Raw genomic sequence first — 16,664 nt, 5'->3', positions numbered from 1 at the left:
CTATAATCCTCTGATTACTTCTCTAGTGGCAATCTGTTGCAGCACAGTTTAGTGAGAGTTGGACTGAGCAGCTCAAATAGATATGGCTCAGTGTGGAAAGGAGCTAAGTCCATAAAAAAAAAGGTAAACATTTATTTCAAGGGTCCATTCTGCCTGCAGTCTGCCCCACCACTTGAAAATTCTGGATTTATTAACTATCCAGTTGCACCATTTTTCCATCACAAATCTAATAAGAGAAAGGAAGAGCCTCCACTCCTATGTAACCAACTGGAAATTTTTGGAAGAATCAGAATCAGATTTAATATCACCAGCATATGCTGTGCAATTGGTTAACTTTGTGGTTGTAGTACAATACATGATAAATATAGAAAGAAAAACTGAATTACAGTGTGTATATATTAAAATGGTTCAGTTCAAATAAGTAGTGCAAAAACAGAAATAAATAAAAAAAATAAGTTCTCATCAGACTGGTTATCACAAATCAGGAAAAAGTCTAGTCTATTAAAGAACTGAAAATGATAAATCTTATCTACAGATGAGAATGAATCCATTTATTTGTGGTCTATCCCCAGCACATCCTTAAGTTGTGTTGGTTGCTAATGCAAATGATGCACTTCGCTATAAGTTTTGATGTACGTGTTAAAATAATGAAACTGAATCTGAAAAAAATTACCTTGTTCCATCTCTGATGGTCGCCATTCCCCAGATGCATGCCTCTTGCTGTGCTCTTTATGATTTGATGCACATCTATCTGACAGGTTGCTAGCTGCTGTCATTTCTACATGTGTGTCACTCTCTCCAGAGGTCATTATGCTTTTTATGTCACTTGCATCATTGTATGCCTGGTCATATGGCATCTCAAAGCGATCCTCAGAAATGCAATAAAATTGCTTAGCAAACTTTGATGGGCACGGTTGTTCCTTCCCCTTTTCTGTAGCTTGCTTTTGAGCCGTAAGGTTAGAATACTGCATTTCATTACACTGAGATACACTGAGCTGTGAAGTACCTTTGTTACGTATAGCAGGAGTGGATGGTGAATCAGGACTTGCCTTTGTGAAGGTCACCTACAGAGGTAATATGATTCACATTAGAAGATGAGGAACAATGACAGAAGTAGGCCAAGCAACCCACTGAGAGTGCTCTGCCATTCAACAAGGTCATAGCTGATCCAATCTTAGGCTCAACACTACGTTCTCCCTCTCTTCCCATATTACTTGCCTCTTTGTAATTGAAATCTCATTAATAAGGTATTTTATAAAGATTCCAGTAACAAGACCTCAGGTACTAACCTGATTTTATTACATATTTAAGATATGGTTTTAAGATAATTGGCATTAAACTGGTTGCATCAAGTAGCTATTCAATCAGAAACAGGTGACAATACATAAATACCTCTGAGCAATATATTGACCCATGCCTAAATTTAGTTGTCACCTTGATTAACTGTTATCACCTTTAGCTGTATTTAATTAATCAGCTTTTTGGTGATGGTTTTTACTTATCCATTGGAAGAAATGACTCATCTCTGTCTTTGATATCATGAACAATTCTAAACATCATGAACATTGACCTCACCTTAAATATCACTTTCCAAAAGTCTTTGTTGCATATAGTTTCAAGGCCATATATATATATATATATTTGTCTCTGTATCCTATATACCTCCAATCAAACACCACTTCTTTTAATAATCCTTCTCTTCCCCTATGCTTCACACCCTGTTCTCCTGATCCTCTCAAAATTATTTATTTTTTGTCTTTATTTAGAGACACAACGTGGAACAGGCCTGTCTGACCCAACAAGCTGCACTGCCCAGCAGCTCGCCTGTTTAACTCTGGCCTAATCACGGGTCAATTTACATTGACCAATTTACCTACTAGCTGGTAGGCCTTTCGATTGTGGAAGAAAACTGGAGCATCCAGAAGGAGCCCACACGGTCACAGAGAGGAACATACAAACTCCTGACAGATGAGGTCAGAAGTGAACTCTCAACTCTGCACCCTGATCTGTAATAGCTTCCTGCTAACCACTACACTTCCATGGCACCACATCCCATGCACAAAGACCTAATCAGTGCTGGGTTCAATACTCCCAAGTTCCCTTTCTCAATTTCACATATACCACTTCCAATCCCTCCTAAATTCTTCTAAATTACAGTCACCACCTTCAAGAAAATGTGTTTTCATTGCTGCCCATTTCTAAACTTATTTATTCCCCAAGACTATAAACAAATCACCATCTCACATATACACTCTTACATTCCCAGAGTTTCCCACAGCATCAAGTCTGGTCAAGATTATAAACAAATAAAATATGAATGCACTTAAGCCTCACGGCTTCTACTTATCTTGTTAGGTATCTTTCCTGTTAGTGACACATTTGATCAGTTAACACCCCTGCCCTGGGTGCATGTCTGTGTGCCATATCCTGGTGAGGTGACAGGTACTGTCTCTACTGAAAATGGTTTTATCATCTACATACTAATGTCTGTTTTAACCCACCCATCGGTCTTGCTTGATTCCTCATACTTCAGTGGCTATTAGCTAAACAGGGTCATGTCTTACCGTGAGATAGCCATCCTCTTGACTCCATTATCACTTACCTTTTGCTGCTTCCTGCCATGTTAATTAGTACATTTGCCTACTCTGTTCCATTGCTTACCTGTATTCAGTGCAGAATATCTCCCTTTCTGCTTCAGGATCATAGCCTTCATGGCCATACAAAGCAGACAGGAACCTTCTGTTCCTTTATTGACTCCCACATTAGCATCTTCACCTTTCATACAGAGTTTTGCTATTCTTCCTAGTATTGACCTTCTGATTTCCTCTGCTCACCCCACCACTTCCTCCTATTCTGGTTTGCAGTAAGACCTTTATTATCCACAGAAACTAAACTATGATGACACTGGATATAGGAAGTGAGTATAAGATAAGTATTGGATTGTTCTAGGTAAGATACAATTCAGAGAAGTTAATGATGAAAAGTTACTCGTTGAGATGACTAAACAAGGAGTTTCTACTTTTATATTATTAACACAGCAACACATATGCCATTGTCTTTCACACATTATTTAGTGCCATCCATATGGTAAACACTTATAATTACAGTTGTAACAAACACCATTTTTATTTGTAGAATTCTGCACTTTGTTTAACAAAATTAACAGTGAGTAGGAGTAGTCCCAGCAACAGCTAAGCACTCATGTGGCAAATCTATGTGTCGGTTATTGACGTTTAGGCGCTTCCTTGGTCAGCAGGGACCCGTGATGCTCGGGTGTGAAGAGTTTTATGGTGATTCACGGCTTGCCTCACAATCTACCGACAACAAGGTACAAGCTGCTTATATTAAATGATCATGAGGGGCAGACTGAAGAGGAAGATGAGGAGGAATAGCATCAGAAATAAAGGAAAATCTGTTGATGCTGGAAATCCAAGCAATACACACAAAATGCTAGAGGATCTCAGCAGGCCAGGCAGCATCTACGGAAAAGAGAAAACAGTCGATGTTTTGGGCCAAGACCCTTCCTCAGGAATAGAATCAGAGGCTTTCAGGTATTTGGCCTGCAAATGGAAAGGGTACTCACTGCCATATAATATTACAGTATCACTGAGTGATGTGACCTAACATCAGACCAGTGCACAGCCCTTACATGATGTCCTTGTTGCTATTTCAGGATGCAGTAAATAATACATCATTTATTTACAGTCCTTCTAATACCTTCCCCATGAAGATCATAGTAAAAAAAAATGAACAGATGCATTGATCCAGAAGGAAGATCCTTGTACAACTCAAAATAAGCTTCCATTTTACATATATTTTATTTTTATTTGTAACTTGAATACTGTAGCAAGCAAACATTGGCTCTAAGCAATCTGATGTATTTGTGTTATTTTGTGAATAGCTTACAAGGTCCTTGCAAAGCTACTAATTCACTTATTGAAATCAACATCTGAAAAATTAGGTAACAAAACAATTCAAGTGTCACAATATCATAGAAATCTCGGCCTCCAAAGTATTCCAGTATTAGTCTCTAGTTATTTTCTGCTTGTCTGGGGTCTTACAGGCTTGCTAAAGTTACACTGCTGGAGGTTGACACTGATGATTGATGGCATGCTGTAGTAAAATTTCAGCTTTTCACTTCCCCGAGGTACCAAATGGGATCCAAGATTTTTCCCAAAGGGGGAAGCAGAGAGAAAATAAAATCGAAATCACTATTTCTTTCAGATTTTATTTATAGTTTGCCTTCAATCTTGAAGCATAATTAAAGATTTTAACATTTCAGCAAAATCATTTGAGAATTATTGACCTGGTGTTTATTACTCTGCTGTTGCCTCTTTGCTTTGGTTCTCCCGGGGTTGCTCATTCTGGGACTTGGCAGTTGATGAAGCTTGTCCATCTCCTCAACAAGAGCAACTGGAACCAATCCGAGTCTCCCGTTTACTTCAGCAGGGTACATCCCATGGCTGTCTGCCATCCCAGTGACATGCACAAAATCTCCAGTAGTTAGACTCAGCTAAAGAGGGGGAAGAAATTACATTTTATAACATCTCATAATAAAGCTTATTGTTGTATTCATTTAAGTACATTCAATTCCTATCTGTCTGAGGTTAAATTTAATTAAGGTATCTGAGTGGCAGCTGAAAACAACAGGCACTTTCTCTTGTAGAAAGTGTAGCTTATAAAATTGGCTGAAATCTGTCTTTCTGAGACAGAAGAAAAATACCGTTATGGCTCTGAAGATCCCTGTGAAGAATATCCTCAAAGCTCTGAGCTGAAGATCTGCAGTTGAATTGGGAGCTATGAAGTAAAGTGTTAAATCAGGATTCTAAAAACTGAAGACTGCCTTTCAAGCAATTCAGTTGTAAAATTATTCTTTCGCAGAGCAAATGGAGCCTTTGTCTGGTATGCAAAAGAATTTAATCTAAAAATCAAATATTAATCTGAGTGGATCCTTTGTGTAGAGGTCACTCATCTTCAAAAATGTGCATATGCTCCTCTACTTGCCCGAGTTGCATGCGGTTGGAGTGTGGGGTGTATGTACAAAATTGATATGCACATTCTAGGGTTGAGAGCAACACAGACCATTCAGATAGATGCAGATCTTGGCAATAGTTATTTAATAGGCACCAGCCTATCTAGTCAGTAGTGAAGAATCAGAGGCATTAGCCTTCTGGAAGTTAGAAGCTGCTTTAAGATTTTTCTTCATCTTTGCTCCCATCCCAGCCCTCACTCCTACCTTCTGATAGCAATTGCTCCTCCTGATTTCGGTCTCTGACATCTTACTCCTCTGTCCTCTTCAATGGACCCTCACCCCATCACATCCCTGGACTTCCCTTACTATCTGACAATGTGCCCAACCTCTCATGTCCTGACCTTCAATCTCCTGATACTTTATGCCTGATCCTCAATGTCCCTGACCTTTCATATTTTGGTCTTCAATCTACCCATCTTCATTGATCCAATGTTGAATGTCTCTGCCTTCCAATTCCTACCCTTCATTGCTTTCCCCACTTCCCCCCTTCAATCTGGTTTTCACTAGTTTGGGCCTTTAATCCCCTGCATTCAACATCCCTGCCTTCAACCCACTGGCCTTCAGTGCGTCAGTTCCCTTCTGCTGGCCAGAAAGAACTGCAATCTACAAATCAGTGAATTTGAATGAATCAAGACAGTGGAAGCAGACAGACCAATTGTCTTTGTTCTTGCCATGGGGTCAAGGGAATGGAGGCTACCATTTTGTGAAGCTGGTCTACATCCTTCATTTTATGAACTGGTGTTACTTGGCTGAACCAGTGTTTTAAAATAGACACAATGATGTTTCAGGTAATCTGCTGGACTAGAGGTCATTCCCAAATAAGAAGTTATTTGTGAGGTGTTCTTTGGTTAGACGTAACATGCATGTTTGTGAGTGTTGGAGTCTGTGTCTGCCCTGGGTGATTTGAGCTGGTTACTGGTTTGGTAACTAGTTTAGAACAAAGAGCCATAAAACTAGCAGATGTCATTTGTGGAAGAAGGGCAATTAATGGATGTTGGCCTGAACCAGAGCCAATAAGAAGGTGTGATGGGTCAGTCAGATGACCCATAGCCAATAACACTGAAATGCAACATTTGAACTGGTAAGGAATGGCTATAAAAGCAGAGGCTTCAAATGCAAAGTAGTGACAACCCCAGAGATTAATCATCGCAGTATAAGTGTGAGTGACTGTACGTGGAACACGTGGAGAGAGGATCATAACTACAAGGCATGTCTGGCCAGTGTAGACTCCTTTGCCCAAGTGTTACCTTTTCTCTTCTTTGACTATTCAGGACAGTCAGGGAAACAGAGCGGGTGTGCACACAGGTATTTTGTGTATGAATACACGTGCTTGTTAGTTTAGACAATAAAGGTACTTGTTGGTAATCACAAATTCTCTCTGTGCCTCTCTGATCATTATTACTAAGGAATAATCCTTGTAACACTTCAGTGCCCAACTTCAGAAGTCATCACCTGTAACATACCTTATAGAAAAAGATAAAAGAACCATGTGTTGTCCATGCAAATGATCAATATACAAATACAAGTTACAGAATTAAGCAGGGAAAACCACTAATTGGCCTCTAAGAATAAGAAATTAAATCTGAAATTATTCCCAATTAAAGAGTACTGAATTATCTGTGATTTTTGAGTGGAGGATCAATAGCACCTTTGGTCATTATGTTCAGGGCTGCAGGAAATGCAACATTGGGTTTCCTATTCTATTTATAGCAAGCAGCGAAATCATGTACATATGTACCAATACAATCTCACATAAAAAGGAAATTAACAAGACTGTTTAAATTTCACTTATAATCTTTTATGACTATTGGAAGAGAGTCTTTCATCTCATTAGTATCTAGGATAGTTTAGTCTGCAATCTTCAGTTATGAGAGCTTCTAGTAAATTTACTTTTAGTGTGGAATTAGTCTGACAGCTTAAGAGATCGATATGTAAATTTTTTAAACTGTGCTAATCTTTGCAGTAAGAATTTGTTTACGCAACCATCTTTTTAGAGATCTTTTTGAAGTTTGATTGTATTAAGTACAATTATTTGCAGAATACATTAATTTATTGCATTTGGCATGTTATAATTAATTGAGGAATATCTATATTTCTCTGCTTGACAATTAATAAAAAAACCCAAACAAGAAGGGAGAATCTGACCAGCCCAAGATTACTATGGGCCAAACAATTGTGCCTAACTTGTATATTGTTAACATCTAAACATTAGGTACTAATAGGCTTCCACTAGAAAGGGAAAAACAGATGAAAACTACAAAAAACTCCATGTTATATACTGAGCTACAAAGATCATGCATAGAACCCAGTATTTGCCAACATTTCAATTACCCAGTCATTGACCAGCTGGCCTGAACAGTTTTCAATTCATTCAGCAGATTTTCTGATTTATAAGGGAAAATTTTTGTGCAGCAGGAGGGGTATAAACAAGCCACATTTTTATTCCTCACCATTGCATTTCATCGTTATGCATCACAATTCATCGCAAGAAAATTATTTTAGCTGCTTTGTAGAAAGAAGGTGGGCTGAGGCTAAGGAAATACTGGTCACTGTTAATTTTCCTTTAGTAGGAGTGGTGTAATGGGGCTAATAAGATTGCACTATGTGGTCCTGATCCCCCTACTAGCTTTGTTCTGTGTGGTTATAAATATAATATCAAAGGGCTTGAGGAAGCGGAAGGAGTAAACAAAATTACTTACCACTGGCAGCACAGTGTGGGGCATGTTAGGATTAGGGTGATAGTCAGCAGTGGCCACACATGCCCTGTGGGTCAAAGATGCTCTGTAATCAGCAAAGCCTTGGCTTCCGTGAGGGACAGAGCTTGAAAAACAAGGACTGAAACCTACAATTAATATATAGATAACAACTCTTCAATACAAATGCCTAATTTAATTCTATTTTTCAGTGTGTATTTTTCTTTATGACTTCCAGAAACATAAAATAGTTTTATGTCAGTTATTTTGTGCATTTTAAATTAATGCTGAAAAGCTGCCTTTTTAAGGCAGGAAATCTGTTCCACTCTGCACAACAACCACACTTATGTTTACAGTGCTCTGGTTGATGACGTAATGGAGATTGGCCCATCTGAATGCTAAAGCAAAATAGTACAGAATTCTGAAATAAGAGCAGCAAATATTGGAAATAATCAGCAGGACAGTTAGTGGGCAGAGAGAAAGCATCATTAATCTGAAATATAAATGCTGTTTCTCTGTCCAACATGGTCTGTTTTACTTTAGTTCTAGATGCTACCTGGTGCAGAAACTGGCTATCTACAGTCAACAGAGGTGGCAGCAAAAGAATCAGATAGAAAATGAGATTAAAAGTTAAGGCAGGGAGGTCTTAGTGACATAGCTCCTCAAAAACAAAGATTTATAAAAAATTCATTGCAATGATTGCACGGTGATTGAGAAATTATAGAGTGTCCATGCCAGACTTCAGTTGCACTTCAGGCCAAAGGTTGATGATGGTCAGCCAATAGCCTTGGGTATGAATGCTGCACACCATCTAGAAAACAAACAGGTCTACCCAAGTTTGGTTTCAGAAGGAGCTGGATGACTGACAAGCAAGTGCACAGTCAGATTTAGCCTTCAATCAGAGTGTATCCTGGGCCTGAAGGTAGGGAGAATGGAACCGTATGCAGGATGGTCCGGAAGAGAAATGGAGCTATGCTCATATGATCAGAAGTAGAAGAGAAAGGAAGAAGAATTAAGCTAATGATTAGACAAGTAGTCAGGTCAATGATTGGCCAAGGATTGGGAATGGAAATAGGGTGAAATCCTGGAAGAGGGGCACTGCAGATTGAGGCCTTCAACATGAGTCTTGGGTGAATTCTGCAGTTCGGTGGTTAGACTGCTGGAGGGCTGAAGAAGTTGGAGTGGAAGGAATTGATGTGAGTACTGGGAATCACCTCAAATGGATCCATTGTTGCATTGGGAAGGTTGAATTTTCTTGGGAATGACCATTGATGGTTGATCTGGGATAACCATCCATGCAGTGTTCCAGAGGGAGTAAAGTATAAAAATAACATCTCATATTTTCCTACATGGAAATTATAATCCTAATGTGTGCAAATTGACACAAAAATAGCTATTGCATGAGAAAAGATGTCAGCTATTTGATCGATCCATAGGGAATTACCAGGCAGGCACTGTGCACGGAGGGATTTCATATCTGCACATGTATACTTCATATCTGGATCCTCAACTGTACACCAGCCACATTTCACACATCATTTGTTTTTGAGGATCAATAGGTATGGTTAACTAGACTTTTGCTTAATTTTCACAACCTCAGTATATACCTGCTATTAATTAATTAAAATAGTGTTATGAAATAACTTATCACTTTAAAACTTTAAAAAAAAGGTGTTTTAAAGCCTCTGGTCATCTGAGATACTTAGAAATAGTGAAAAGATCTTCTGCGAACACATGTAGACCAATTCAGCCCAAAATCCCCATCTACTCTATGAAAGAAAATAATTTCAATTGCAAAATCCTAACAACTCAATGCAATTGAGTTTCTAGCTTTGTATATTTTCTCATTGCTACGCTTATTAGCTTGTTGGCAGGAGGCAACAAGTGGGAATAAAGGGAGCCTTTTCTAGTCAGCTGTCAGTGACCAGCGGTGAACCACAGGGGTCTGTGTTGGGACCAGTTCTTTTTACGTTATATGCCAATGATTTGAATGAGAGAATTAATGACTTTGTCGCAAAGTTTGTGATGATACGAAGATAAGTAGAGAGGCAGGTAGTTTTGAGGAAGCAGAGAGTCTACAGAAGGACTTAAGACAGATTAGGAAAATGGACAAAGAAGTGTCAGATGGAATACAGTATCGGGAAATGTATGGTCATGCACTTTGGAAAAAGAAATGAAAGTGTTGACTATCTTCTAAATGGAGAGAAAATACAAAAATCTGAGGTACAAAGGGATTTGGGAGTCCTTGTGCAGGATTCTCTTAAAGTTAATTTTCAGGTTGAGCCTGGTGAGGAAGGCAAATGTGATGTTAGCGTTCATTTCAAGAGGACTAGAATATAAAAGCAAGGATGTAATATTGAGACTTTATAAAGCACTGGTGAGACCTCACCTGGAGAATTGTGAGCAGTTTTGGACCCTTTATCTTAGAAATGATGTGCTGAAACTGGAAAGGGTTCAGAGGAAATTCACAAAAATGATTCGAAGATTGAATGGCTTGTCATATGAAGAGTGTTTGATGACTCTAGGCCTGTAGTCACTGGAATTCAGGAGATTGAAACCTATCGAATGGTGAAAGGCCTTGATAGAGTGGATGTGGAGAGAATGTTTACTATGGTGGGAGTGTCTAAGACCAGAGGACACAGCCTTAGAATAGATGAGGGTCCTTTTAGAACAGAGATGAGAAGGAATTTCTACAGCCAGAGAGTAGTGAATCTGTGGAATTCACTGTCACAGGCAGTTGTGGAGGCCAAGCCCTTATGTATATTTAGGCCATGTTCTTGACTGGTCAGGGCATGAAGGGATACAGAAGGAGACAGGAGATTAGGGCTGAAAGGAAAAATGGATCAGCTGCGATGAAATGGCAGAGCAAACTCAATGGGCCAAATCGCTTAAATCTGCTCCATATCTTATGGTCTTAGTTATATGTATAGAACAAAAGTATCAAACCCAACCAACACCTGGCTGAATAGTTTAATCTGAGTCAGGACAGGTATTTATAAAACAAATGATATAAATCATTCAATACTACTATATTTTCAAATAAATCAATATTTTAAAATAAATTTGACACTGACTATTGTTGTTTCCTTTCCATTCCCCTTTACAGCTTAACACTGAAAAAGTTAAAATATGCCTAAGGCAGAATGTACATACAACTCCCAGCTACCCAAAACATCAGGTCAATGTGATAACTGAAGTACTCCTTAAAAGATTGAACAGGTGCAGACTGTTTTTCTGGAAATTAGAAAATAATTAATTCATTAAGAAAATTTGAGCAAAAGGGAGGACTTTAAAGGGTGGTGTAAGCAATTTGAGTAGGAGTGAAGTTAGAACACAGTAGCTATGAATACAAGACATGAGGCTAAAAGAAATCTTCAACAGAACTATAAATGTATTACTCCAAACACAATCTCTGCCAATTCTGAAAAACATGACCTTCCATCTTCCCCAATCAGATTCCCCCTTCTCCAGCCCTCTACCTCTTTCACCAAACAGCTTCCCAGGTCTTTACTTCACCTCTCCCCTCTCCCGGATTCACCTATCATCTACGACTTGTATTTCTTCCTCCACTCCCCCCACCTTCTTTCTCCACTCCCCCCACCTTCTTCCTCTGACTTCTCATTTTTTTTCTCCAGTCCTGATGAAGGGTCTCAGCCTGAAATGTTGACTGTACTATTTTCCATAGATGCTGCCTGGCCTGTTGTTCCTCCAGTAGTTTCCGTGTGTTGCTCTGAAAACCTGTGGGTGCTTTTGTGCTCTATATAGCTCAGTATCACACTAAGAAATGTATATATCCCTACTTTAGAAGCAGAGCATAGCACCTTTAACTAGCACGATGTTTCTTCCTCATAACAGGACTCTTTGAGCCCCAGATGTTTTTAAAGGGGTTATACATAGTGCAAATGCAAGCAGGCTTTTTTTCCCCGAGGTTGGGTGAGACTACAACCACAGGTCATGGGTTAAGGGTGAAAATTGAGAAGATTAAGGGGAACATGAGGGGAGGCTTCTTCGCTCAGAGGGTCATGAGAGTGTGGAATAAGCTGCCAGCACAAGTGGTGTATGCGAGCTCGATTTCAACATTTAAGAGAAGTTTGGACAGGTACATTGTTAGTAGGGGTGTGAAGAGCTATGGTCCCAATGCATATTGTTGGGAGTAGGTAGTTGAAATAGTTTTGGCATGAACTAGATGGACTGAAGGGCCTGTTTCTGTGCTGTACTTCTCTATGACTATAAAAAGTTTCAAAAATGTTTTCAATAATTTAATGAATATAGTTTAAACCATATATGTAAATGAGTGAAATGGACTAATGAAGAGGGAGATGTTCTTGTACTAAGATTTGAAGCTCATTTCTAAGATAATAAATATACAAAGAACAATCTGGCTTTTGACTGCTCAGAGGTTATTCTGCTTTATGCTTCACTTAATCAAACTTGTTTATCTTATCATACCTCACGGGATGGAGTGAAATTACCTTAATTGTTGAATAGAGACACAAGGGACAGCAAATGCAGGAATCTGGAGCACAGTAAAATGAATTGCTGGAGGAAGTCAGTGGGTCAACCAGCATCTATGAGGGTGGGGGGAGGGGCTGGTAGGAATTGAAAATGTTTCAGGTTGAGACCTTGCATAGATACTGATCAACCTGTTAAGATCCACTAGCAATTTGTTTTCAATCTCTGAATGGATTAGTTACACAGCTGCCAACATTTCATTTCATTTATCATAGAATAATGCAGCCTAACCAATTTGTAGCCATAATATTATTTCTTGAAGGATCTGAGTTAGACTTGGCTATCTACAGTTCTTCACTGGTAGGCAGAACATCAGAATCCTTACAAAGCAATGTACAATGCTTTCCAACACCTAGGAATGGGTGACCTCAGGGAACAGGTTACCTCTCAGGCCTGGCGCAGTAATGCCAAGTGGAATGGCATTACGTGACATTAGTTTCAGTGGGGGCAGGTGAGCTAGGGAAAAATATCAGTCAGTCACTGCCAACCCTCATTGTTGATTACATACATACAAATTCCAATTATTTATTTTGAACTAAATTTGAACTAAGCTTCTTATATAGAGAAGATGATTTTTCTTTAATGTAATTAAAATACCCATTACTGACCTTGATCTTGTTTAGAAATTCCAGCTGGTGATGAATTATTGTTCCAGTTCTGCTAAAACAAAGGACCATAATTAAGTTAGGGAAGATTAGAAGTCAAACTGCCCTTTTCTACATGATTTGGGAGACTTTGTTCTTTTACCCAATCCATCCTGGATGAAAAGGATGTAACTATTAGGGAGGAAAGTAAAGATTTGCATTGATGTGGCATTTTATGCATTGCTTTTCCAGACGTTGTGAAAGACTTTACAGACATGAAACTTTTGAAATGTATTCACTGTCTACAAGGTCAAAAGTTTACCAGAATGTAAATCTTTCCTCTGGAAAATAGAAAACCATCAACTTTTTATTATTAAGACACTATTGAGTGAAAAATTCCATTGCAAATGAATCTGTAACAAATGACCATGACTAGAAGGCAATAACTAAACAAAAAATTTAGGAGAATTTTCAGTGCAGAGTGATGAGGATGTGAAACTCATCGGCACACACAATGATTGAAGTAGATTTGAATCATGGGATACAGGGAAACGTGGCATACACATGGGGGAAATGGGAATAAATGGACATGACAGTATGGTGAGTGGGTTTTTTAATACCTGGCGAGGCTCTGCTGAATATGGCATAGGGTAAGGGTGCTCAATCTGTCTCTTTTATATGGAGCTGTAACATTAAAAGGCATTCTAATGCAACATTATTAGTTCAGAAGGCTCTCGCATTAATTTTGCTTATCAAAAACAGTAACTTGAATTTATAATGTGCCTCCAATGGATGGAAATGACTCAAAATACTTCAGAAAAAGGATTTACAAACGCATATTGACAGAAGGCTGCCTGCTGCGCACACCCAGCCTCCTACCTGTTGGCAATGTGGTGGCAGAAACATGCGGGTGTACTCCAGGATTGCCGTGTCATTCAACATATCTTCAGCCTCTTCAATCAAACTGGCATTGGGAAAGCCGCGCTGGTAAAGTTCCCTCACTAAATGTACAATCAGACTGTTTCTGCAAAGGCATTTCTGAATCAGGCAGGACAGCTTTGCCTGTAGGTGAAACACAAGTGAGATATTACATGCGTTTGCCAGCCTTTTTCTGTTTATGTATAGTTTCTCATAGAATTCTAAAACGTTTCTTTTTTCCCTAGAAATGCCTGTAAGAAACTGAATCTCAAGGTAACATATAAAAATCTACTTTGAACTTTTATTGAGGGCTTTCCCAAACCACTGCAGCATCTTAAGTACATTGCTGAATAAGTAAAAAGGACAGATTTAATACTGTGTAAAACTACAGAGAAAATGGGAGAAAAAAGGCTGAAGAAAGCAGAAATAAATAAAAATGTATCTTGTGATAACAAATTAAATGTCATAAAAACATCAGCTTTGTGAACTGCTTATTGAACCCACGATACCTTGAGTGGAGCTATCAGCAACTTGGCTTTTGCATTTTCATTCTGTAGTCTCTCAAACTGGGAAAAAAAAACAAACTTTGTTTTAAATTGATGAATATTGTCTTAAATTGCAATATTTCTATAACGTTCATAATGTATTGGATGATGTCCCAAAGTATTCATATACTGAGGAGTAAGAAACAACTGACCCCAAAATCGAGTCCAATGATTAAACAGGATTGCTGCATTTGAACAAGGGGACAAAGGTAGCACACAGAGAACTAGTGCAGCCCTAACAAACCAGGGAACATCTGCAGTCTGGCAGCAGTGTCCATTCAGGTTGTCCCTTGCAAAATGGAGGAAAACAACATGGCTTGGTAAAGTTTCTGAAGAATTAAACATCACATTGGTAAAAGTTAGCATCAAAGTTCCTGCATTCCCAAGTATTTGGAGCAAAGGCGATGTGGGAAAAACTGAGAATTTCCTTATCTATGGAAGAGATGTGTTTATCAGTCATTGCATGTGCACCAACCATTGTTATGATCATAGAACCATTGTGAAATGAGGGGTGGGCTTCAGTGATTGGTGCCTGGCATGAGTCCGGTAAGGACAGCAAGACTATGAAGACTGGTACAATGGTAATAGAATGATATCAAACCACTTTGAAGTCTGAACTTGACCCTGTAATACATAAATAAGGCTGGACCTGCCTGAGTCAAGTTTTCAGTACCGGGCTAAAGCACGGTCAGTGAGGTCCCCTTTAGATAGCACAACTGCAGAGCAAACAGCTCCAGGATCAACATGGCCTCAATTCTCCCATTATGCCCATATCCAAGGTGGGAAAAAAGTTCACCTGCATAAGACAAGTTGTTTTCTAACCTGAATTTCTGACCTACTAACCTACTAAACAGTTCTGAAAAATAGCAATTTCCACACAAACGTGCTTAATGTAAAATAAAATCCTAGGTTACATAGAAACAAATGCCATGCCGAGGAGGAGGAAATCACAATAGATGATTTAAAACTGGGACAAAGAGACACGTGTGGAGATTTGTTTTTTTTAAGAGGTGACTGAGAGAGAAAGGAAGAGCTTAGGGGAATTTTCAGTCAGTAGTTCAAAGGGAACATAGAAGTGTATTGCCAGTGGTGGGAAACCATTTTGAGTCATCAAAACTGCTTGGGTCAAAATGTTAAAGTCAGTTGAACTGCAATAACGACTTTGACGAAGGACGTTGGGCAATTGGAATGCTGAGGGGCAACCCAATAAACTACTGTATATTAAATTATGAGAGGCATAGATAGGGTTATTAGCCACAGTCTTTTTTTCCTCCAGGGTAGAAATATTAAATTCCAGACAGCATATATTTAAAGTGAAAGGAAGAAAGATTAAAGTAGACTCACAAGGTTTTTTTTTGTATACGGAGAGTGGTAGCTGCCTGGAATGCACTGCCAGGGGGGTTGGCAGAAGCAACATTTAAGTGGCATTGAACAGGCAGGGGATGAAGGGCAATAGACCATTTGCTGGCAGATAGGATCAGCTGGTTGAGTGGCATCACAGTAATAACCTTGCACTCAACATCAGTAAGATCAAAACTTTGATTTTGCACTTCAGAAAGCATAAGGTGAGGGGACACACAGCAGTATTCATTGAGGCATCAGAAGAGGAAAGGGTGAGCAATTTCATGTTTCTGGGTGTCAGAATTTCTGAGGATCTGTCCTGGGCCCACATTTTGATGTAGTTTCAAGGAAGGCACAACAGCGGCTATATTTCATTAGGAGTTTGAGGAGATTTAGTATGCCATCAAAGACACCTGCAAATTTCTACATAAGTACCATGGAGAATATTCTAACTGGCTGCACTACTGTCTGGTATGAGGGAGGGGGTTGGCACTGTACCGGATCGAAATAAGCTGTAGAAATTCGAGAACTCTATCAGCTCCATCATGGGCACTAGTCTCCCCAGTATCCTGGAAATCTTCAAGGAACGATGCCTCAAAAAGGTAGTGTACATCAATGAGGACCCCCATCACCCAGGGCATGCCCTCTTCTCATTGATAAGGGAGGAGGTATAGGAGCCTAAAGGCATACATTCAACATTCAGGAATAGCTTCTTCCTCTCTTCCATCAGATTTCTGAATGGACATTGAACCCATGAACACTCTCACTACTTAATTTTTCTCTTTTTGCATTTCTTATTTAATTTGACTTTAAACATGTATATATACTTATTATAATTTACATTTTATATTGTTATGTGTTGTAATGTACTGCAGCCACTTAACAGCAAAAATTCACAACATATGCTAGTGATCTTAAAGCTGATTCAGATTCTGATTATATTTGCATCATGGTTAGCAGAAAACCATCGGCTAAAGGGCACAATCCAATGCTGTATAATTTATTATTGATTTAACTGTAACACCAACTACAAACATCA

At 39.0% G+C, this 16,664-nt stretch overlaps 1 protein-coding gene across 1 annotated transcript in view; it reads right to left on the bottom strand.

The window, feature by feature from the left end:
• Positions 1–16,664, bottom strand: part of LOC140196676 (uncharacterized) — a 150,813-nt gene that overhangs the window by 62,909 nt on the left and 71,240 nt on the right. The window contains exons 15-20 of the mRNA XM_072256282.1: positions 14,249–14,305; positions 13,701–13,883; positions 12,846–12,897; positions 7,732–7,874; positions 4,307–4,513; positions 674–1,064 (exon numbers count right to left, since the gene is read on the bottom strand). Of these exons, the coding sequence (XP_072112383.1) occupies positions 674–1,064; positions 4,307–4,513; positions 7,732–7,874; positions 12,846–12,897; positions 13,701–13,883; positions 14,249–14,305 (1,033 nt within the window). The remainder of the gene's footprint in view (positions 1–673; positions 1,065–4,306; positions 4,514–7,731; positions 7,875–12,845; positions 12,898–13,700; positions 13,884–14,248; positions 14,306–16,664) is intronic.

Source organism: Mobula birostris, chromosome 4 (assembly GCF_030028105.1).
Source record: "Mobula birostris isolate sMobBir1 chromosome 4, sMobBir1.hap1, whole genome shotgun sequence".
Taxonomy (NCBI): Eukaryota; Metazoa; Chordata; class Chondrichthyes; order Myliobatiformes; family Myliobatidae; genus Mobula; species Mobula birostris.
Note: the sequence above shows the minus strand (reverse complement) of the source record. Positions and strands in the feature narration are given on the sequence as shown.